The sequence below is a fragment of the Poecile atricapillus genome, chromosome 1 (genome assembly GCF_030490865.1).
Source record: "Poecile atricapillus isolate bPoeAtr1 chromosome 1, bPoeAtr1.hap1, whole genome shotgun sequence".
Lineage (NCBI taxonomy): Eukaryota > Metazoa > Chordata > Aves > Passeriformes > Paridae > Poecile > Poecile atricapillus.
The window spans coordinates 75,216,098-75,239,689 of record NC_081249.1 but is presented as its reverse complement, the minus strand read 5'-3'; the positions used below and the strand labels follow the sequence as shown (position 1 = coordinate 75,239,689).

General features: G+C 42.0%; 1 protein-coding gene across 4 annotated transcripts in view; it reads right to left on the bottom strand.

The window, feature by feature from the left end:
• Positions 1-13,012, bottom strand: part of PDGFD (platelet derived growth factor D) — a 140,440-nt gene extending 127,428 nt beyond the window's left edge. For all 4 annotated transcript variants that reach the window (XM_058863924.1, XM_058863938.1, XM_058863931.1 and 1 more), the window contains exon 1: positions 12,300-13,012. In XM_058863924.1, the coding sequence (XP_058719907.1) occupies positions 12,300-12,429 (130 nt within the window). In that variant the 5' untranslated portion in view covers positions 12,430-13,012. The remainder of the gene's footprint in view (positions 1-12,299) is intronic.
• Positions 13,013-23,592: the final 10,580 nt, after the last annotated feature.

The following is a 23,592-nucleotide window of genomic DNA, read 5'->3' as shown; positions in this document are numbered from 1 at the left end:
GCCAAATACCTTTGAAGGTACCTTCAAACACTTTTTTAAAATGGATGTGCTAGCAATTAATTGTCAAAACTACAATGACGTACTTACATTTGCAATCACCTCACTGTAAAAGCATATATAGAAATACATTCTGTCTCATTTCCGATAAGAAAAACAGGTGACACTTTTTTCCCTTGCCTAAGGTAAGCTTTAAAAGCAATCTGCTTGACAAGGTTTAACTTCAGGTCCTGCAAGGATTGGTGATGGCAGAAAAGATAGCAGGAGAATTAGGAAATAGCACAATCATTGGAGACAAATCCTGAGACAAGATCCCTGTACAATAAAAGGGAGCTCCTGCAAGCCTTGAAAAATATCCTGCACAGATTGATAAAAAAACCTTTAAAGTCATTCCTCAAAAAAATAAACTGAACTGACATATCAAGTCATTATGATTTCTTCTTCATGACCTTCCTCTATATCCTTATGCTCTAGATGAAACCAAACCCAGGGAACAAAAGTGCAAAGTAACAAAACCAGAATAATAGCTTTCCCTGGTTTGTTCTAGGGTTTCTTTGGAGAAGAGACTTCTATTTAACTCCCATGCCACTGAAGTCATATTCAGGCAAGCATGTGAAAATCAAGATATTTGATTTTTATACAGGACATCACACTGTCATCTTGTGTAATTCTTTGTTCCCCAAAACTGTCTATTCATGTGCCCTGTTATTTTACCTCAGTATGTCACACAGCTCTCAGTCTGCAAAAACAGTGGCAGCTCTGAGCAGGAAAGTAGACAGGAGGTAGGACAGCACAGGCAGCAAGGACACACAGCATTTTAAGGATAGCTGCACCCTGGTAAGGATCTCCACTCTGGCCACATCCAACAGTGGCTGTGGGTGGCATTTCTGCCTCTCCCAAGCTGCCAATGCTCAACCCTTACAATGAAACAAAAGCTATTTACATATAGTGATACTGCCTTCAGGAAAATATTGTCAAATGCATGAGAGCACTGCCCAGGAAAGGCTTACTGTGTGTGCTGTGACCGAATTGGGGAAAGAGCAGGCTGAACAGCCATACTGATCCACTTGTCATCCTCCTTTGCCTGCCAGTGTGGGAACAACACTGTACAGGATCAGTCCTCAGCTGCATGCTGGACTATAGCATGAGATTCCTCTGTGGTGCACACAAGTTTATTTCTGGAGTGATGCTTGTTTCTATGTTGTCACATGGCCAAGAGAATTAGTCATTTCTTGAAGTCTGTTGAGAGGCAGGCTGTATGTATGGAGATGGGGCTTTGCCATGCAGGTCCAAGAACAGACTCAAGACACCTTAACACTACTCAAGGGTTCTGCAAAGAAGGAGTTTTCACTGCAGCCATTTCTCAGAGGCATCACCGGCCGAGAACTGACTCTGGAGGTTCCAATGTTTGCACATACTAATTATGTAACAGCAGACTACACACATACTAGAAGCAGCCAGATCACTACTATGTATGATACAAGAATTCTGCATTTTGCTTAAAAAGAAGAGTTTAATTTTCCAGAATCTTATAAATGACAGGAACTGGTGAGAAATTATCATGTCAATATGCTCTCCTGGGTGACAAGTATTAATCCCAAATGAAAATAAAACCAAGCCTATTCAGGTACAGAAAGTTTTCCATTAGGAGGATGAAAAAGCCACAGAATCCCTTTCCCCTTCTCACAATGTCAAAGACATTTTACTAGAGTAGCAGTGATACTGCTGGGTTTGGGAACCCCAGGTCACACTGTAAGGACAGCGATGAAGCAAACCAGCATCCCCCTGTGCAGACTGCCAAACATTCAGAAACCTAACAAAGCAATGTGAACGTGGCTAATGGAGCAAGGGAACAGGTTTAAAACCTGATCCATGAAGGGAAACAGTGCCATAACTCTGGGGCTTTCTATTAATTTCAAAGCAGAAAATTCTCTGTAGGCTTCTGCAAGGAGCTCTTAAACCCTTTTACTGGCATCTGGATGTGCGAATGAAATAACTCCTATCAGTGATTATACCTGCTGTGGTATCATGATTAAGAAGCTGTGTTGGTCCATCTCCACAAAGAATCCCAAGGCATTATCACCACCTGCTTGCTGTTCTCACTCAGCATTACTGTCACAGGTTTGTTAAGGCAAAGGATTTCTCCTTCTGGCTGAAAAATTAAGGGCAGAATGGTAAATAAAGGGTTTCCAGATCCCACAGTACCTTCAGTGATCAACATTCTGTTTTTAGATCCTATATTTAGATCCTGTATCTATTTTTAGATATATTCTCTAGCCAGTCTGGGTCTCTGCTTCATCCTCAAGCCACTTTCTTTATGAGTCACATCAGATCAGAAATACATTCAACTATGAGAAAAATCTTTTGCAACTGTTCCAAGAAGAAACAATAACAAAAACCCCGCATACTACATTTGGAGCCTCTTTAAAAAAGAAACAGAAACAATGCAAGACACTGAAAAATACGGACTGACATGTTTCCTTATGGTCATGTTTAGAAATGTACTGCAGCTGAAGTGACTTGTAGGATATCCTGTGGGTGACACATAAGGTAGTCAGTACAGCAGAAAAAAAAACTGGACATTTGAATTCAAAGCTTTGTTCTGTATTTTTGCTACACAATCTGTAACTACATCAGTTACCCCTACATCTCTATCAGTGCAAAGGATTTGTTTGGTTTGTCTCAGTGTATGGACACTAACTGAACATCTTAACTTTTGAGTACCGTACACAAGCCCCTAACTACAAGAAAGAAAATGAGGTGTTGAGGCACATCCAAAGGGAAATAATGCTCAGGAAGGGTCTGGAGCACAAGTCTGATGAGGAGCGGCCAAGTGAACTGGGGATGTTCAGCTGGAGAAGAGGAAGTTCAGGGGAACCTTATAACTTTCTGCAACTCCCTGAAAGGAGGGTGTAGCCAGGCGGGACTTGATCTCAAAAGTAACAAGCAATAGGACAAGAGCAAGTGTCATTAAGCAACACCAAGTGAGATTTTGATTTGATATTAGGAAAGATTTCTTCACTGTAGGGATTGTCAAACACTGGAACAGGCTACTCAGGGAAGCATTTGAGTCACTAAACCAAGAGGCATTTAAAAGATGTGTAAATGTGGCACTAAGAGATATGGTGGGCTTTGCGGTGCTATGTGGGCTCAATCTTAGGGTCTTTCTCAAACTAAACATTTCTATCAGTCTTTAATTCTATTACAAACTCATCACTGAATTCCTAAGCATTTTATTTTATCCTGTATTAATTCATGGGAACTGTGTGCCAAGCCTTGCCATGAGAAGTACTGATGAAAGTTTTGTCACTGATTTAAGTGCAACAAAAGTCAAGACAGCTATTTTTCAAGATTTTCATGGACCTAGTGCTTAATAAATAGTTTTACAGAATCTCAACATCATCAAGTCCCAAGGAACAGCAAGGATAAAATACATTGGCAGGAAATTTGAGCAGAAGGTAAAAGTGTGTCCTCCTGCACCATCTCCAAATAAGCAGAGGTCTAATTAACAAAGCAGAAACGTGGGATGCTTACCTTCACAGAATGGGATACAGATGAAAAAGGTAACATGAAACTGAAGACTACTCAAGTACAATAGGAAGCTTGAGATTATGTAGGATTTACTCACTACCAAAAATTTTAAAGCCAAACCAAAACCCCCAAAAGAAAGTATCTCCAGTTTCACAGTGTAAACAGGACACTTCCTTTGTAAACAGGAGACTGATTTGAAACAAACTGCCAAATAACTCTATGCAATCCAGTATTTCAGACAAGAGAACCTCACCAGAAGCAGTGCCTTTTTTCCAAAATGTGATACAGTGTAATAAACTTCATAAACAGCAGGAATTTTGGATGCAATTTTTGAATACAGCTTGAATCAAGTGACTAAAAAATTACTAAATTTCCCTGCATTAGTGGGAAAATTCTTACTACAGAGAATGCCAACACAGAACCTTCATGGTATTTCTTAGGACTCCTTTAGTATCCAGATGTCAAATCCCTGCAGGTGCACAAAAGCCAGAGCAAGCCAGGGTGGCCCTTTGGCCTTGGGATCATGCTAAAATCTTTGAGAGTTAACCCAAGATTTCTCAGCTGGGTAAACAAAACTGAGTGCAGCTACACAAGGAATGAAGGAGGATGGCAAGGAAAAGGGACACATCTGAGCTCATAGATGCAGAGAACCGGACTCCGTGCTCCTGCTACTGCTGCACATGGAGAAAGGGGGAGATTGGGAAAGAGGAAGAGCAGAATGGAAGAGATAGGAAAGGCAAGCACTACTTCTTAGGACCACTGTGTTCCACCCATTGCCCCTCCTCTCTCAGCTGTAGTAGATGCCATTGTGGAATGGTTGAGGTTGGAAGTGACCTAAAGAAACCACAATTATTGCTCTGGAGACAACAAGGAGATGGTATTTTAAGGTCTTTGGGACTCTGGTATCACACACAGAAGCCTACCCTGTGTTCAGTGCCAGTCCTGTAAAATATTTTAATTGTTTTTAAAGAGATCAGTCTGTCATTTGCTGCAGATCTACTTTAATATTAGCCAGACTATCCATAGGAAAAGACTGGAGTATAAAACACAAACTCCTGCTCCATCTTTTGTACATATAGTATACTAGAAGTATGAAATAAAAGCCATTCCCTGTCCTAATTTACAGCTCCCCAAAGGAGTTTCTTGCTGTATAAATAATAAACATTTTGTGGCTATGTTCATTTTATGTAATTTTTACACACAGTCTGAAGAAGGAGTGACAGAAACATATTGTAGAGAATTTGTATACTACTTTGTTCAAGAAATACCTGCCTTGGTAATCCTTTTTCTAGTAAGTTCCTTTTCAATTAATATAAATTTTAATAATGTGAAAATTACTTTCAGACTATTAACTAGCAACCTGAAAAACTGACAGACATTATTAAACATAACTGCTTTCAAACAAAATTCCATGAATTACATAACTACCAGAATAATCTAAAGACCTTAACTACCCTGAAAAGTTAGGTTTGAATATTGGCCTAATAGTTCACTCTTCAACTAGGATTCAGAGGAATTATATTGAACCTGGGGTGTGGCGGATTTTTTGTACTCTAAACAAGATGCCAGGTACAATATTTTTATGATTTTAATGCTGATTTGTAACCAACTATAACAAGCATACTTAATCTCACTTCCTTGTGCTTCTGTCCTTAATTTATGTATTCTGTACAATCACTTGGACAATGCTCTCAGGCACATGGTGTAACTTTTGGGGATGTCCTGTGCAGAGCTAAGAGCTGGACTCAATGATCATTCTTGGTCCCTTCAAACTAAACATATTTTGTGATTCTGTGATAGGTGAATATCTATTTTGCTATATTAGACAATATTCTAAAGAGTAGAATTATAATTATTCTGCAAATGCATGTACAAAAGACTCATGCCATGCCTAGGATATGTATTTATTTTTTTTTTTATATGCTAAATACAACTGACAAAAACATAGCAACAAAGCCTGTAGAAAAGCCAAAGTTTCCTTCCTTGCCTTAGCCTTTGATAGTAAGACCAGTTTGCTTTGGGTATCCAGCTTCCTGTGCTGGAAGAGAGGGACAGGGAGCAGAATGAAGTCTCCTCAATCCAGAAGGAAATGGTCAGTGACTGGATACACCACTTAGACACAAGTCTATGGGGACAGATGGGATCCACCCAAGGGTCCTGAGAGCTGGTAGATGGGCTCACCAAGCCACATTCCACCATTTACTAGCACTGCTAGCAAATCTGGAAGGTCCAGTTAATTGGAAGTCGGCAAATATGACACTCATCTACAAGAATGGCCAGAAGGAGGACACACACAGGGAAATACAGGCCTATCAGCCTGACCTCAGTGCAGGGTAAAGTCATGGCAGAGCTCATCAAGTGTCATCATGCCGAACTTGCATGACAACCTGGGGATCAGTCAGCACAGCTTTCCAGTAAAGGCAGGTCCTGATTGACCAACCTGATCTCCTTCTGTGACCAGGTGACCCACTCAGTGGCTGTGGATGTTGTCTGCCTGGCCTTTATGTAGTAGGTTTACCTATGGTGGACCAAGGGCCCACCAGGCCTCTCTTATCACTCCCCTTCCCACTGGGACAAGGGAGAGAAAGTAAGACAGAAAACAACTTGTACCTTGAGGTAAGGCACTTTACTAAAGCAAAAGAAAGTGAAAATTTGGTGTGTATAAACAGAGAGAAAAAAGTTTATTCTCTATATTCCATCAGGGAGTGATATCCAGCCACTTCCCAGGAAGCAAAGCTGTAGCACACATAGTGATGGCTTCATAAGGCAAACATTATAAAATAACAAATGCTCCCCATTCCTCCTCCCTCCCTTAGCTTTTATATCTGAGCTGATGTCAAATGGTATGGAATACCCCTCTGATTAATTTGGGCCTGGTTGCGTCCCCTCGCAGGACCTTTCCCACTCGCAACCACTTGATAGGGGCAGAATGTTAGAGAGACAGCCCTGATGCTGAGCCAGCACTGCTCACTCATCAACACCTTTCTACCTACGAATGCAAACCTGATGTGGGGAAAACTAACTCCATCTCAGCCAGTCCCAAGACACTTCAGTAAAGCTTCTGACACCATATCCCACAGAATTATCCTACAGAAACCAGATGCTAATGGCTTGGAGAGGTGCACTATTTCCCGTGTACAGACTGTATACACACTGTCCAAGTCCAGAGAGTGGTGCTGAATGCGATTACACCCAGCTGGTGGCTGCTCACAAGTCAGTTGAACAGAGCCCAGTCCTGTTCAGTATCTTTATCGATGCTCTGGATGAGAGAAGCGAGTGCACCCTCAGCAAGCCTGCAGATAAAACCAAGTTGGGCAGGAGTGTTGGTTTGCTGCAGGGTAGGAGGACTCTGCAGAGATCTGGACAGGCCGAATCAATGGCTCAAGGCCAACTGTATGAGTGCTGAGTAAACAGCTGGGCTTGATGATCTTGGCGGTCTTTTCTGACCTAAACAATTCTACGATTCCTAATTTTGCAAATACTTTGTACACTTGGTTCATCAAAAATAGTTCTTTTTACTCACCTCATTTACATATAAACTATTCAATTTCTTATTACACTGTCCTGTACGACTTGAACCCCCTGACTTCAATGGAATTATGAAAACGGTTGATGTTAAGCACAAGATGAATATTATTGCACTAACGATCCCCTGTGAATTTTCTATTTATGCCTATTTCTAGATGCTTTATGAAACACAACATCTGTGGTAGGACAGTGGAAAAGAACTCCCAATGTTATTTTAGATTTTCAGCACTGTTCAGTTTCTACAAATCAAAGCAATACAACTATGAAGTTTTCTCTTCCAGTCCTTTAAGAATTAGCTGGCTTAATTCAGTTTTATAGTAATACTTAAAAAAGCCCCAAACGAAAACCAAGAAGTTTCAGGAAACTAAAGCATTTATAATGACTTCCACTATGATATACATCTGCCTGATAAAACATATTTCAAGTTCCTTTAGAGAATTCCTCTATGCTGCTTGCTGCTGAGTCAGGGTTGGAATTCTCATGAAATATCCTTTGATATTTCAGTCCAAACTGTTAATTATACAGATAAGAGACATCATCAAAGTCAGATAATTGCAGACCAAAGTGCATTACTGCAGGGAAATTAGTAAGGCTTTTTTTTTTTAAACTGATGAAGCCTGGAACACACATTTCTATATAAAATCTAGAGAACAGGGAAATAAAAGCTATAAAAACCAATTTATTTTGGCCATTTTACAGTTGACACAATTTTATGTTACCAGAGTCCTCTAAAAAAATGTATATAAGCCTATTATAAAATAACTCAATAAGTGCATTCCGAAAGTGATGGTCTATACCACTAGTGATACCAGATACATTTTACAGAATCAGAGAATGGTTTGGGTTGGAAGGAACCTTGAGGGTCATGTAGTTCCAGTCCCTCTGCCATGAGCAAGGACACTTTGCACTAGATCAGCTTGATAAAACCCCTTGAACAGACCTCTCTGGGCAACCTGCGCCAGTGCCTCACCACATCCACAGCAAAGAATTTCTCCTAATACCATACAATCATAGAATCATAAAATGGCTTGGGTTGGAAGCATCTAATCTAAACCTACCTTCTTTAAAAACCAACTAATCAAACAACCAAAAAAGAGAAAACAACACAATCTTCTCCCAAGAGGAGACGCTTAACATTTATTTAGTGGGAGAAAACCACCATAAACTTTTCCCTGTGATTAGGCATCAGCCAATAAAGGGAAGAAGAGAGTAGAGTTAATTGCACACATTTGGACTGGCCCTTAAAGAGCCATGAGCTGTTGGCAAGTGCCCAGAACTATAAAGTACAGTTTTTTCTTTGTATTATGGTGGTGCACAAGCGCAGCAAAGTTTGAAAAATCTCTCTTTTTGTTTTTTTGGATTCATAATGAAAACCACAAGAGCACAGAATCTTATCTCAAGTCATCTGATGTTATGGTTTCAAATCCACATCAGAAGATACTGATTCCATGGCTTTCAGCTGTTTACATACTGAAACAACATGACACTATGCTGTTTTTTCTGTTCTGTCTTTTCTTTAAACTCTGGAGTTTGAAGTTTAAAATATGCATTGTGATGCTTAGTCTGAAGATAGAGACTAGGCATACTGCCCTGGACTAAGCAGATGTTTGTTCAATAACTGATAAGGAAAAGCATGTGATGTTTCAGTTAGACATTATATAGTAAATAATATTATTTAGCACTTTTTATCTTCTACTTTTCATCTCCAAGTACACATAAACAACCAAAACAGGAGAAACAAAATAGAATTCTTTTAACTAGGCAGTATTACCTGCATACTTGGAAACTGAGTCAAAATAGAACAATGGAAGCACCTGAAAGACCTCTGTGTTATTCTGATGAACTTCAAGGTACTTCACTTAATAGCATTAATAAACACTCTAAGTGAATACCAGTACTTGTGCTATAAATGTTGCTGGCACCTCCAGGACACTTTAAAAAATTGATTAGTGCTCCACTGGACTGCTGAGTCATTAATGACCGTCCTTCAACTAGGATAAGACAATGTCTTGTAAGCAAGTTATTTATATTCTTATTATCTTCAGCAGAAAGTACAGTCTGGTTAGGTTTGGAAGTCATTAAATGGCAATTTTTGTATGTGCTGCCCTCATCTATAGATTTCTTATCAGCTCAACTTCAGTCTTAAGTAAGAGCAATTACAAATAGGCCAACTTCTTTTAGTCTGAAAGAATATTGAATCATGCACACTGCAAACATCTGTTTTGGCCAGAAGCAAGACCAAGTCTCCATATTAAACTCTGTGTATGCAGTACCACAAGTTTATCCTGCTTGGAATCAACACAAAAGTGGAACTCAAATAATTTTTCTTTTTTAGTAAAATGTGCAGGTGGTCTTGGATTTGCCAAGATACTTTTTTGAAGCTGAATGAGCTTTGTTTCCTCTTCAGTATCTCTTTTAATTTCACAACCTAAAAATCATGAACATCAACCCAGAACATATATTAAACTACTTTTTATCTTTGCTGTGTGTTTTCAGAGACTGTTGTAACACATTCACCCCAATATCCAGTGTTCTCAGATCCCATTCTGTATTGTCATGTCTGCAAATATTTACAAAGCAAAAAATACTGTCTGACTCAGCAACGCAACTCACATGTCTTTCATGCTGTTCCATATCATTGCTTCAGACCAAAACAACACAAAAACACCACTGCAAATTATAAAAGGCAGAAATACTGTTAGTGGCCTACAGCCAACTGTGGTCTAAGCATTTGCTTGTGAGCTCATCACATGCATGCAACATTTGGAATACCGCTCAAAACCTTTGGCTGCACAAATATAGACCTTCAGTCAAGGAACTCATGCAACAGTTTCATTATTGAGTAAAATCAGGGGGATCAACAGCTGATCTGCTTTAAATGTTGGAACCCCGCACCCGGCTCCACTGGTCACACCAGAACACGTGGTCCTTTGCAGAGAAAAAGCAACAAGATTCCCAAGCACAGGGAGAGAGCAAGGCTGCAGCATGCTAGGAGTCTGCACGTGGTCTTCATCAAAGTCTGTGACCTCCTAAGTACATCCATAGCACCCACTCAAGAACTGCAGAAGTGTCTGACTTCAACGTGGGCACATTCAGTGTAGGCTGCAAGGCTCACTAGCATGTGCCCCAGTGAAGATGAAAAGTAGGATGTAATTACATACAGATCTGCCACCTTCCAACAGCCCCAGTATTAGTCCACCTAGTACCCAGAATGATCAACCACTACCAGTTGCCTCTGATAATTTTAAAAGTACAAAGCTTAATCAAATTGTTGAATTATCACAACTAGGAAGACAACAATTAACTAATCATGTCAGAGGCTTGTTCTCTTCATCACTCCAAGAAGCAACTTCACCACAGGAAGTCTTCTGAGGAATAAAACACCCATCATATTGCCATTAATATGAAAACTTTATTTATATAAGGGGTTAATGATTTATTCATTGACTATACAGAGAAGATCAGACATTTGAACATGTTGATGTTCTAAGTATCTAAGTTTTCAATGTAAAATCTTGTTTGAAGTTTGAGCTGGATGGAAGCTTGCCTAGGTTAGTTCAGAGATGGTCTCAGTTCTTCTACGAAGATGGCAGGCTAACAAGTCATGAAGCTTGATAAAACATGGAATAACTTTTAAAGAATGAAGCAGAAATAACAAATATGTACTTTTACTACAAACACATAATTATTTTTCTTTAATGAGATTAAATTTGACTTCTGGGTCAGAAAGAACTGCAATTCTGTCCTGTTTTCTGATTCAACATTTCCATTCTAAGAAAAAAATCCTCCACCTTCTCTAAGTCTTCTTTCAGTGACTAGGAAAGGCATAAAAAATATTAAGTTCAATATGGCTCCAAACTTTAAACAAAAACATCTTCCTAAATCAACTGTATAGCCATTACATGCATTGTATACATACTGGAAAATAAACACTGGCAAATACAGTCTTGGAAGTGGCTCAAGTGACTGGGTTTTTAAAATGTATAAATGCTGTCAACTGGAAGATGTTAACTTGAAGAGTGATGTAAACTCCGTTCATTTGCAAGGAGAACATCCTCCATCTCCTCCAGTAAGAAGGTACACGGCAACGTGCAAGAGCAAGTTCTCCCACGTGAGGCTGGAGCACACCAGGCTGCTCCCTGGCCAGAGGCCCATCACTCTTCCCAAACTGAAAGTCGTGGATTCTAGAGGCGAGTTTCAGCAGCGCTATTTTTATGCAGTCTCCCCGTTCATTCCCCGTGGGGCCAGGGCACACGACCACGTTCACTCGAGGCACCTGCGTCCCACACTCTGCGCTGCAGACCCTGCGCAGCACCTCGGCTGTCCAGGGCATCCTCTGCCGGCAGGCGCCGGAGGGAACCGCACCGCAGTTCAGGCTGAAAACACCCTTCCTACGGGGCGGGCGGTGTCCGAGAGCCCGCTGCCGCTCTTTTGGGTGTGCACCATCCCCGGCCATCACAAGGGACGAGGCCAGTCCTGGTGGGACAGTGCCCAGCAGCTCCAGGGGAACACCAAGCCGCGGGCTCAGACCCTCCGGTCGAGGAAGTCCCCTAACTCGGCGACCAGCCCGCCGACAGCGCTTACAGGAGTCGAAGGCGAGGAGGCTGTGGCAGGGCCGGGAGACGATCCCGATCCCGCTCCCGCCAAGGAGCCCTGGGGCGACGGCGGCGCCCCCGACACGCGGCCCCAAGAGCCCCCGCAGCGGCGCCGTGAGGCCCGAGACGCCACAGAGCCGCCGCTCGCCCCGCACTGCCCCGCCGCCGGCACATCACGGGCACAGGGGGCACACGGGGCACAGGGGGCACACGGGCCCAGGGGTGCCGAGGGGCGCCCGGCGGGGCCGGCCTGGGCAGCCGGAACCGAGCACTCCGCGTTGTCAGGGGCGAGGTGCCCCCCGCAGCCCAGAAGGGACGCTGGGGGTGCCGCCGACTCCCGGGAGACCTCTTCGAAGTTGCCCCGAGAAGTTAGGTGCAGCCGACGGGCAGAGTCGCTCCCTAAGCCCACACCTCCCTTCTGCCACCAGGCTACACGCTCCGGGACCGGACCCCAGGACCGGACCCCTGAGACCGACCCCACGACCTGGCTGACCCCCCGGGACGGGACCCCACCCGCACCGACCCCAGTAGTCCTTTGGGCATATGGCCCTCGCCCCCGGGACAGGGGAGCGGCAGCCCCGAGGCGCGCTCAAGGGCTTCCCCCGCAAAAGCAGCCCTTGGGAATAAAGAAAGCAGCAGGACGCTTACCATCTCGCCTGATGTTGGAAGCCCGCAGGGCTTTTATAGATCCGCTCTGGGCAGGGGCGGTGGTGCCCTGACGGCTGCAGAAGTTCGCACAGACCACGGCGTAGAGCAGGAGGAGGATGAGCAGTTGCATTGGGACCAACTGCGAGCGGGACCGTGTCTCTGCGAAGAAACGGGTTCTCTTCTCCCGCCGAGGGTGCTTCCCTCGCCCGTGTTGTCTTCCCCCTTACCGGACTTTTTGATTGTTGCGGGTTGCTCGTGTGTTTGGGGGAGTTGTATGCGGGGAGGGGAAGGAGGCAGAATCCCCGCAAAAAAAGCGCAAAACCCCAGAGCACGCGAAGCAGCGCTCGCCGCCGCCGCGTTACTCTCCGAGCTGCCTCAAAACTTCCTGCATGCTGAACTCTCGGCTGCCCTTCTGGGCCGGCCGAACTCGGCAGAGGTGCGGAGCGCCCGGGCCGGGACCGCCCGCACTCCCCCGGTGCAGCAGGGCCCTGGCCCAGCAGCAGCAGGCGGGGGTTGCCGCAGCCGGGCTGCACCGCGCCCCGCACCGCCCCACCCGCCGCGCCGCGGGAGCCGCCGCCGGGGGCTGCAGCGCCGGGAGCGCCCCGCTCTCCGCGCCGGGGGCCGGCGAGGAATGGGGGGCCCGGGGAAAGGGGGCGGGAGCGGTGCCCGGGCCCTCCCTGAGCTACCGGCCGCGCCGTCTCCACTCCGGGCAAAAAAAGTGGTAGGAGGGATGGTGCGAGGAGGGGGCTGTCCCCGGTGCGGAGTGAACGCCGGGCTCCCGGCGAATGGGTAGGACTGGAGCCGTGTGCCAAGGGCTTTACGCCAGCACAGGGGCCACGCACACGGGGGTCTCGTCATCCTCCGACCCGCGGTGGTCACGTAAAAATCATCGCTGGGCCAAATGACGCAAATCTCCGAGCTGTGCCAGGACGGGTGAGGAGACTTAGTGGGACAACTGGTGAATAACCCGCAGTTGTCCCTGGGAGAAATACATGGGCTTCTTCTGTCATGCCAAGCACTGTCCAAAGCCTTTCATTAAAAGTTAGTTCTTATTAATTTAAACTCACATTAAATTTGGTCTGGTATTAAAAGTGGTATTACTGCGTGGAAGAGTTTAGGTCTTAACCAAAAGTATGTGAGGGTTGTGATCAGATTGTTAGTTTAATACTCTTTTTCTTTCCATTAGCCGCAATGAAAATAATCAAAAGGAAGATGCAGAGAAAAACAAACAAAAAAGCACTCAGGTTTTTTTATTTTATAGTTCTCTAATAAATTTTCCCTACTCGGTTTATTTCTTATAACATTTTATGCAGTCTTAGCCAGTCTAACAAACTGTTACACGCTGCCAGATCTTTAACAATGCGAAACATACATCACTAGCAGAAGAATGTCAATATGGTGCTGTATCAGGAGTCTTGGATGAGTCCTGCTACACTGTGAGGACTGCCTCTGGCTGTGTGAAGCATTTTCTCCAAGAGCATGCTAGGATGACAATGGGACTGAAACATCTTGTATGTCTTAAGAAACCAGTAGGGTGCAATTCTATTATGCATAATTCATGCTTCTTTATCCCTTTCATGTTCCCCAAAACTGACAGCGAACCTAATCCTGCTCCCATGTGGTAGATAATGGAAAGGCTCCAACAGTGCTTCATTTGTGAGCAGATGTGCCTATATTTTAGGTGCCCATTTGAGGGGGAAGCTGGGTGAGGAGAGGGAAGGTGGCCAATTCAATCATCCTAATAGAAACAGAAAGTCAAATAGAGGACACAGAGTGAATGAGTATGGGGGAGCTTGGGAGATGTTCTCTGTTCATCCAGTCAATGTGTCTGCCTCTTTCCAGTTACCTTACAAGGAACTGCCAGAAAACACCAATAAGAATCCCAGCTTCCCAGCTCTCTTTTGACCTTTACCCCAACTCGTAGTGAAGTTTTGCCTTTCTTAGTGCCTTCAGGCCCTCCTTCTCTTTTAGATTCAGGCTGCTGGAACCTGTAATTGGTTCTCTTTGGGGGTAGTGGCCATTTTAAGGTGGAAGAGAAAGAGAAAGAAGGACAGATTACCTTCCAACCAAAAGTCAGACGAAGGGTGTTTTGACTGCACCTGAGCAGTTGCACAATTCAGTCAAGAAATGGCACTATTTCCAAGGTTGTTTCTTTTTCTGTATCCAAATTCATCCATATAAATTTTCTTATATAAAATTCATACATCTTCCCAAGACCTGGGTCTAGAGACAAAGTCCTTCTGGCCCCATGCCTCCCTGGCTGTAAAGGTCCAGCTTTAACAGAAGAGTAAAAGAGGCTTTTGCCTTAAACACTCCAGAGCTGTTTGGCTGACATGCTCCCTGGCTTGATAGTGACTATAAATTTAAACTTCCTCAAGCTGACCAGGGCACAGAAGTGAGATTTCCTCCGTTTTTTGTTTTGTTTTGTTTTGTCTTGTTTTTTTAAGAGTACATGCTGTTGTGGTACATAAGATTAAATTCCTGTTTATGTAGCAGAGATACTTGGTTGCTTAGAGAATTCTCAAGCAAAACAGCATGAGACCTCATAAACTAGATGCTAATGGGGACAGGCAAGTGGATTCCACCACCAGTGACTTTGATAAATACTAAGAGGAACCCTGTGTAAATCCTACCATATGCTCACAGTACATTTCTGTTTCTCCCTGTACAAAGCATGGGATGGTGCCACTCTTTGTTCTTAAAGCAAAAAATATTTCTGTAGCAGAAGAGGCAGGTCAGAAAACAGGGAATAACGTTGTGGGGTCCAAAACAGAAGCCTAGCTTTATGAATTATCAGATACTTATTTTAGCTCTAGTATCAAAACCCCCACAGATTTTCCAATTTGATGTACAGGTGTACAGAAAGATTTTGGAACAGAGAAGCAAAACTAATATGCATTGGTAGACTATTGGAGAAAATGCCTGCATTCCAATGACTGTTGCTACTGTTCTTACTTCATTTCAAAAACCACTAGACCCACTAAAACCTAGAAAAGTATCTTTATAATAAGGTGTCATAGAACCCCCATCAAAGATAGAGAAGTTTGGATTATGCTTAGACAGTTTTATAAGCATATCATTGGGTCTTTACTTTCTGGCAAACATTCTAGCACATTGGCTAATCTGCATTCTAAGTGCTTGGGGTAATTTAAAGCATCAGGTGGCTTCTACAGGAAGACCTATAGCAAGTCATGGTTGCTGCACATAAGGACACACTGATGTACAAGTTTGATAACCTAGGTAATTTTAGATTTGTCATCTTAACTGGGATCCTAATAAAAAAGTCTCCACAGTTGATATGAAACTCAATTAATAGAAATTAGAAAGAAAATAATATAATTATTTTCAATCAACCTGGAAAATCTTACCATGCTAACTTGAAAATCTGGTTGACAAGCATAGTATCATCCAATTATGGCTTTCATAACACACCAATTGGTACTGCATGATTTGAATCATATGAATTGAAAGCCATGCATAGTAAATGTTTTCAAAACTTCTTAAATGACAGGCTTAAAAATGTTTATGAAAAAGGGAAACATTATTAAATGGATTCTCTTTGAGAGAGTGCCATTTAGGCTAATTTTTTACTTCTGCATTGGTTTACATTTCCAACAATGACCTGTGAAAAATGCAGCTATTACTGATGACTTTTGAAGATGACAAAAACTTTGGGGGAGCAACAATAGGATGATTTATAGCATTGGTGATATATTGACACAGATGTGTAGATACTGGATATAAGTGTAAAGCTGAGCCCTGGCACAGCTTATGCTTTAAAATAGCCACTGGCAGCACTGCCCAATGCCTGTGGCATCCACCTCACCTCATTTTAGTCCTCTGGAAGTGCCTGGTGTTAGCCAGTCACACGGGTTCACATTGTTCATGGAGAGAATTGGATTCCCATTGGAGAGCCCTCTAGCCCAGAGGTTTTAGGTAGTAATGCTGAGGTGGTTTGGAAGGTCCAGTTTCTCTCCACTGACTATGGAGAGAGTACAGGGAACAAATACATTCATAGTTAGGATGGAGTATTTTATCCTAGAAAGCCCTGATGCAGACAAAAATGATGGGGGTAGATTATCAAGGAAGTCAGTGGTCTGTAGCCATCTCTTTTATCATTTGTTGACTGGGAGATGCTCAGAGTCATACAGTTTGTGTATGGAGCACAAATGCACTGTTTGTCCAGAGCATTTGAACTATGTTGATTAAGTATCAAAACCCAAAATCACTGTGAGTTTTCTCTGGGATCCTTGAATACTTACTTAAAGAAGGGAATATGAGTTACAGTAAAGGCATTATGCCTTCTTCTGTTATTAGACTGCTGCCTCAAGTTCCTATGAATAAAGTCTTAGGAAGGATCATAATAAAGTGAGAAACACTGAGAGGAAAACCACAGGGTTAGCTGGAGGTTAAGAAATGTGCCACTCAGGGAAAAGCTTAAAAAAAGTCACAAGCCATTTAGCTTGTCAAGGAGAAAATCAGGGGGGTCAAGCTGCCGCCCGGAGGTAGGATATTGATTCTAGAAGGCCATTCTGTCTTGTGGACAATGACGTATCAAGGTGAAAGCTGGAGATAGACAACGTTAGAAGTAAAAGGCACATTTTTCTCTGTGGAAAGCTATGGAAGTATCCAAGTTCTTAACCACTGAAAATTTGAAAGGCAAGATTTGATGTTTTCCTAGAACCAGTCAAATGGTTTCAAGCTGGGCTTAGGAACTCTTGGGGTCTATTGATCATTTCTAGAAAGTCTGTAAAGGCAAAAGAGGAAAGCATGTTCCTATGTTCTGTACTACAAGCCACAGATAAAATTTTAAGTGTTTCTGCAGTTTCTTGGAAAACAACTAAAAAAAATATACCTCCAAGGATTAATTCCAGGCACTGTGATTTGTTATATAGGAGGGCAGTCAAGTGAGGGCAATGACCTCATCCCTCAGTTTATAATCTGTGAATCAGACGTAAGAATGAGCAGAGGTACATAGAGTACCTTGGAGAAACATCTCAAAATTGCTAAAATATGTCTTAAGTAAACAACTGTAACCATGATGGAAGACCAAAAGAATGTAAGGAAAATTAGACCAAAGCCTGTATATGTCTGGAATTAAAAAACAAAGGCAGAGTCATGTGTTACTAAGAAAATTGCCCCAGGCACCATGACATCAAGAAAAAAAGTGCAGCACAGGGATCTATGGTCAGATTTACTACTTGAGCTACAGGCAGATATTCAACAACACACATAAAAAATCCCCAGTGAAACTGATCACTTTAGGTGATCAGACCTATCAAAAGCCCAAGCACTCCTGGTATCACTGCAAATGTACCACTGATTTGTGGAATCTCATGTTAAAACACTGAACATTAGATCTGGACCTCAGACCTGCAAGTGGTGCTGCTGTTTGTCCTCCTCCAGCAACCAGCTGTGCAAGGTCACTTGTCTGGCCCATTCTTCAGAACAGCTGCAGACAGTTTTGATTTATGCAGTCTTCTGATTTTCCTTCTTGTGTCTGCATCGCTACAGGATGCTGTGCCCTTCTCCCTTTCACCATATACCTGCTTTTGGTCCCAACTCTAAAATTACTTTTGCCGGCTCTTTGTAACTTTTGGATAGTTCTACTGCAAATGTTGAGGCAAATATTGCACCAATATGCACACAGGAAGGGAGAAAAAAACAATATCCCAAGCTGAACACGCTGATATATTAAATTTTGAGAATCTGCTATATCACTCAGACTGTCTTCCTGGTGCTTAGTGACAGTACTAATTGACATATAGTGTGCATGCAATTCAGAGTCATGCTTTCAAAAACTGAAAAAAATCCACAATGAAATAAAAAATGCTTTGCTCCTAAGTAGGATTTTTACCCCCCATTTCTATCAGTGGAACCAGGATTTAGACATAAATTCAGGTTTTAAAATACTGGGCTATGTTTTCTCATAAGTTTTTTATAATTACTTTGTATTAAAAAGCTTCAAAAAGACAGCATTTCTTCTGTAGCCCTGTTCCCAGGTTTGTAGATTTAAAGAGACCTTTCTGACATTATATAGTTTGACTTCTTGCATTAATAAGCCAAACTATTTTGCTGTCGGACCTCCTGCTTTGTTTGCTTAAAAGTGTGTTATCTTAGAGAAAAATAAAAGATCAAAAACTTGATTTTAAAATAGTTGGAAATCAATTTTGTAGTATCTTGAGACAGAGAATCACCCACCATTAATGGTAATCAAAGGTAATTCAAGTGATTAATGGCTGGTTTTAATTTTTTTTTTCCTCTGGATCTCGTGTGTAAATGAACAACAATGGTTTATCAGAATCCTATGTTTGGACTTAGATATTTGGATGGAAGTAATCTGAAACTATTAGTTTTGGAAATAGTACAGGACCTGTCCTCAAACCCTTGTATCTTCTACATAACCACTTTTGTTACTTCTGTGATGAATTTCTTAGCACCTGTCAAACTGATGTCAGATTTTGTTTCTCATAAATACATTTGAGTTAGAAAACTGACACCTAAAATTTTAGAGAAATACTAGGAATGTTTTACTGCTGGTACTATGAGATCGCTAGGATCTGTGGTTTCAGACTCAGAATTTTTTATGATAATTCATGCTTTCTGTCTGCATGTTGCAGATACTACTTTACAAATAAAGCAACGAGTTCTAGTAAGACGGGAACAATATGATGTAGGTTCTCTGTGTGTAATACTTCCCAGATATTCCTTCTGGACTGCTCTATGTTCTCTCCTCTGGGGCAAGATGTATTTGCCTTCTCTTGACTTCAGCATCTGTTTTCTTCAGCATGTTTTCTGAATGGGAATATTTTTCAAATTCTGTAAATTATTATTTTGTAAACAACTTAGGAGATACTACCTGAGCATTGTGGTAAAGACTGAAATGCATCTTGATGCTGAAGCCTGAGAGTAAAAACTCGTGTCTTGGCACCACAAAGATGGCACATGAACTTTTTGTCTTCTACTGTGTTGCAGTTTGTGTGAATTCAGAATATATATAAGAGATCAAATATCTTCCTTTGGTTAGTGAAAATTCCCCCTCAATTTCCCAAGGCTGAAGTTCTGACCATCCATCATACATATGGGTCCTATGTAAATTCCTCTATTCAGCCACCTAGACGATCAGTTTATTGAAATATTTTAAGGATTTTATAAGAACTAAACCTTCTAATTATGTGAATTTTTTTCTTGTCCTCCCAAGTTATAGCTTGCCTTTAATCCTTTGTTAAGTTCAACAGAACACCACTGACTCATATTGTCTGTCAACAGTGTTTCAAAATTGCCAAGTCATGATCCTGGGCTTTTTTCATTCCTTCATGGGTAATTTCATTCCTTTTTGAGGTCTGGGCACACATGTGCAGTGGAGATACTTCCTAAATCTGATCATCCAAAAACCTCAGCCCTTATTTTCTCTGTTTTTCTTTCCCACTCAAGAATTTTCCAACACCACTTCGTAAGTGGGGAAGATTCTGTCTTGCACTGAGAAATGTGCAATGCAGAATGGAGAACCCTTTATCCATTGCTGACCCTCTTGATACTAAGTTTAGTTATGTTGTTTTGTGAAACAGAATTGTTGTATTTATTCCTGATTTGCCTGTATTTCACAGATATAGCAAAATGAACCCTTTTCAGGCATTTCACCATCAATAATTTGACATAATTAAATGGAAAAATCCAGAACATAAAAAGTCAAAAATGCAAAACTTTGAGGCTCAAAATTCAGAGCTTTTATCATAGAATCATAGAATGGTTTGAGTTGGAAAGAACAATAATGATCACTAAGGGTAACCCCCTTGCCATGGGCAGGGACATCTTTCCCTAGATAAGGTTGCTCAATGCCCTGTCCAACCTGACTTTCAACGTTTACAGTAGTGGGACAACCAGAACTTCTATCAGTGATCTGTTCCAGTACCTCACCACCCTCACAACGGAAAAAACCAAAACAATTATTTCTTGCATCCAATCTGAACCTCCCCTCTTTTGCTTTAAAACCATTGCCCCTTGTCCTGTCATTACAGGTCCTGGTAAAAAATCTCCCTCATCTTTCCAATAAGCCCTGTTTGGATATTGAAAGAAGTCAATAAGGATTCTCTCTGAGACTTTTCCAGGCTGAATATTGCCAGCTCTGCCAGTCTTTGTCCATAGAAGAGGTGTACCGGACCCTGGACTATTTTCAGCATCCATCTCTGGACCTGCTCTAACAGGTTACACCGAGGCCTTCAGAGCTGGATGCAGCACTTCAAGTGGGGTCTCACAAAGGGGGAATTGAGGGGGGAAACACCTCCCTTGCCTTGCTGACTACACTTCTTTTGATGCAGCTCAGGATATGGTTGGTTTTTTGGGCCGTGAGCGCACATTGAAAGGTCATGCCCAATTTTTCATCCACTGATATCCCCAAGTTCTTCTTCCCAGGGTTGCTCTCAATCCATTCATTCCTCCAGTCTGTATTGATACTGGGCACGGCCCTTACCCATGTGCAGAGCCTTCCAGTCACCCTTGTTGCAAAATGCACTCTGCACTTTTGGTTTTATTTTAAAGAAGATTGGTTTAGATCATAAGAAAAATAGAACCCATCTACAATTGATTAAAAAAATCAAACGACCAGATTTTCAAATGGAATTGATTTAAAAATATTGGAGAAAGCACATGAAGCATAGTTAAGATTTTTTTTTTTTTTAATAGGTGCAGTTTTTAAATCAGCTTGCTATGAAAAAATATTTTGAATCTGCTTTGGATGTCAATGAGAGTCTTCAATTTATCTTAGAGGCACCAGTGAGAATGACTTATCTCTGTTTCCAGATTAGTGGGAATACATTCAGGCTGCCCAAATCTTTCTTGAGATCACATTGTCATACTTGTCATATTGTCAGGAGTTGAGTTCAGAGTTTTATGCACACAACGCATTAACACAAACTAGTTAACCACCTGGCATTGGCTAAACAGAATTTATGCTGATATTGTGCTAATGACCTTGCACTCTCATTAGACTAAATCAGTCTCCTGGGGGAGAACCCAACAAGGCATACTAATTCAATGTATTCCTAGGAAGTAGCATGTACACTAAAATATATTTTGTCATTTATTGAGCTCTATTTTAATTCAGAAGTATTAAATTAAATACCAAATCCTCTCTAGAGACCTCTGGAATGGCAGAACAAGATAAAAACGTGCAGTAGAAAAAGACAAGGAGAAGAAAGATTTGTGCACACCTACAGCAATTGTGGACATTTTAAAGTACTGATGTACTCACTGAACAGATGTTGGAATAATCCGCTGTAAACATAGATTTAAAAAACAAAATTTACAAGGGTAAGCTTTGAGGGCTAAATCTGACAGAGACATGGTATATTCTGTTTACAGTCTGAGAGAAAAGCAGGTGCCACCAGAGGGTGCTTGATCTAACATGTCACTATTATAATTAACTTAGGAAGTGTTGAGTTCCCCTTGACCTTCCCTCACCTCCAAGGGCTTCCTTTTTGCCCCGTAAGTCAAATATGGATGATTAGCACAGACCTAGATGTCTAACTTAAAAACATCTAAGTTACCAGTCAGGAGTTAGAACATTTCAGAAATAAAACACTTTATTAAGCTTAATCAGCATCCTTTTTGCATATGTAGGGCATATGTTGTAGTTACTATGTGTGAAAACTACTTTCCTCAGAGGATTAAATATACCGAATGGAGATAAATCATAACTTTGCAGTACAAAGGGAGATAGTCTGTAGAACCTTTATTTGTTGCAGTGCTTAAAGTTACAAAGTGAGTGGAGCAGGAGGTGGATGGAAAAGAAAACTGAATCCCTGAGGCAGCTGAGTGACATGGAAGGCGATCTATACCCACCTGTGTGCCGTTAGATGACACAAACCAGATTTCTCACAGCTGGTCTTCAGCTCTGTGTTTCTTATTTTCTGGATGCCCAGCTGGAGACAGTAGAGTCTCATTAGAACAAGTTCAGAACGTGCATAACTATATTTGAAGTTAATAGTTGTTATTAGCTGTTTCTTGCATATATGTAGTGCTGTAGAATATCAAACATTATAAATCTTAGTGTCTAGAACTAATGGAAATTGAGTATTTCTGCACCCCAATCCCATTTGAGAAATACACTATACACTGTACCCAAATTAAATGATCTGCCAAATGAAATTCTGCATCTAACCATAGATATGTCTGTAGCACAGACAAAAATTGACAGTTTTTGAGCAGGGTTAATGTGTCTATCTAAGAATAAGCTGAGTTGCACCCTGGAAATAGTTTTTCTCTTCTCCTTTCTCCTTTTTCTCCTTTCTCCTTTTTCTCCTTTCTCCTTTCTCCCTTCTCCCTTCTCCTTTCCTTTCCCTTCTCCTTTCCTTTCCCTTCGCCTTTCCTTTCCCTTCTCCTTTCCTTTCCCTTCTCCTTTCCTTTCCCTTCTCCTTTCCTTTCCCTTTCCCTTTCCCTTTCCCTTTCCCTTTCCCTTTCCCTTTCCCTTTCCCTTTCCCTTTCCCTTTCCCTTTCCCTTTCCCTTTCCCTTTCCCTTTCCCTTTCCCTTTCCCTTTCCCTTTCCCTTTCCCTTTCCCTTTCCCTTTCCCTTTCCGCTTCCCTTCCTTTCCCTTTCCCTTTCCCTTTCCCTTTCCCTTTCCCTTTCCCTTTCCCTTTCCCTTTCCCTTTCCCTTTCCCTTTCCCTTTCCCTTTCCCTTTCCCTTTCCCTTTCCCTTTCCCTTTCCCTTTCCCTTCCCTTTCCTGTTAAACTGAGATAAACACAAACTGTCTACGTCAGCTGTAGACATCAGGGCTGCAGATATGTGGAGGCAGTACAGGTGAATCCTGCCTTCTGTGCTGACCTCCTTTTTGGTCAGGGATTACAGTGTCTGGCAGGAGGTGATTGTACTGCTTGATTAGCAGTTCCTCAGTCACAGTTTATGTTGTTAGTAAATTAAACTTACAAGGCATCTTTCATGAGTCCTCCTGGTGTAAGTCTTGTGATATTTTACGAGCAGCAAAATCTTTCGTTCTCACCAAACAGCATTAGATGCCATTGTACTCCCTTCCTAAATTTCTTTCATCTTCCCTTTGCTTGCTTAGGAGCTGCCCTGGATAGGGAAAGTCTAAGATCAGGCATTAGAGGCTCTGCTATAGGGTTGCTCTGGATACATTGCAATGAAACCTTATTTTAGGCAGGGGTAGGCCATATGAGCTCCTTATTAGCAATTATGAACTCACTGAACAGTGTAGGAGAATTTGTGACCTTCCTAGGCAGGGCATAAATATCTAACATATGTAAACATATGTAAAAGGGCTTTGGAGGCGTCATTTC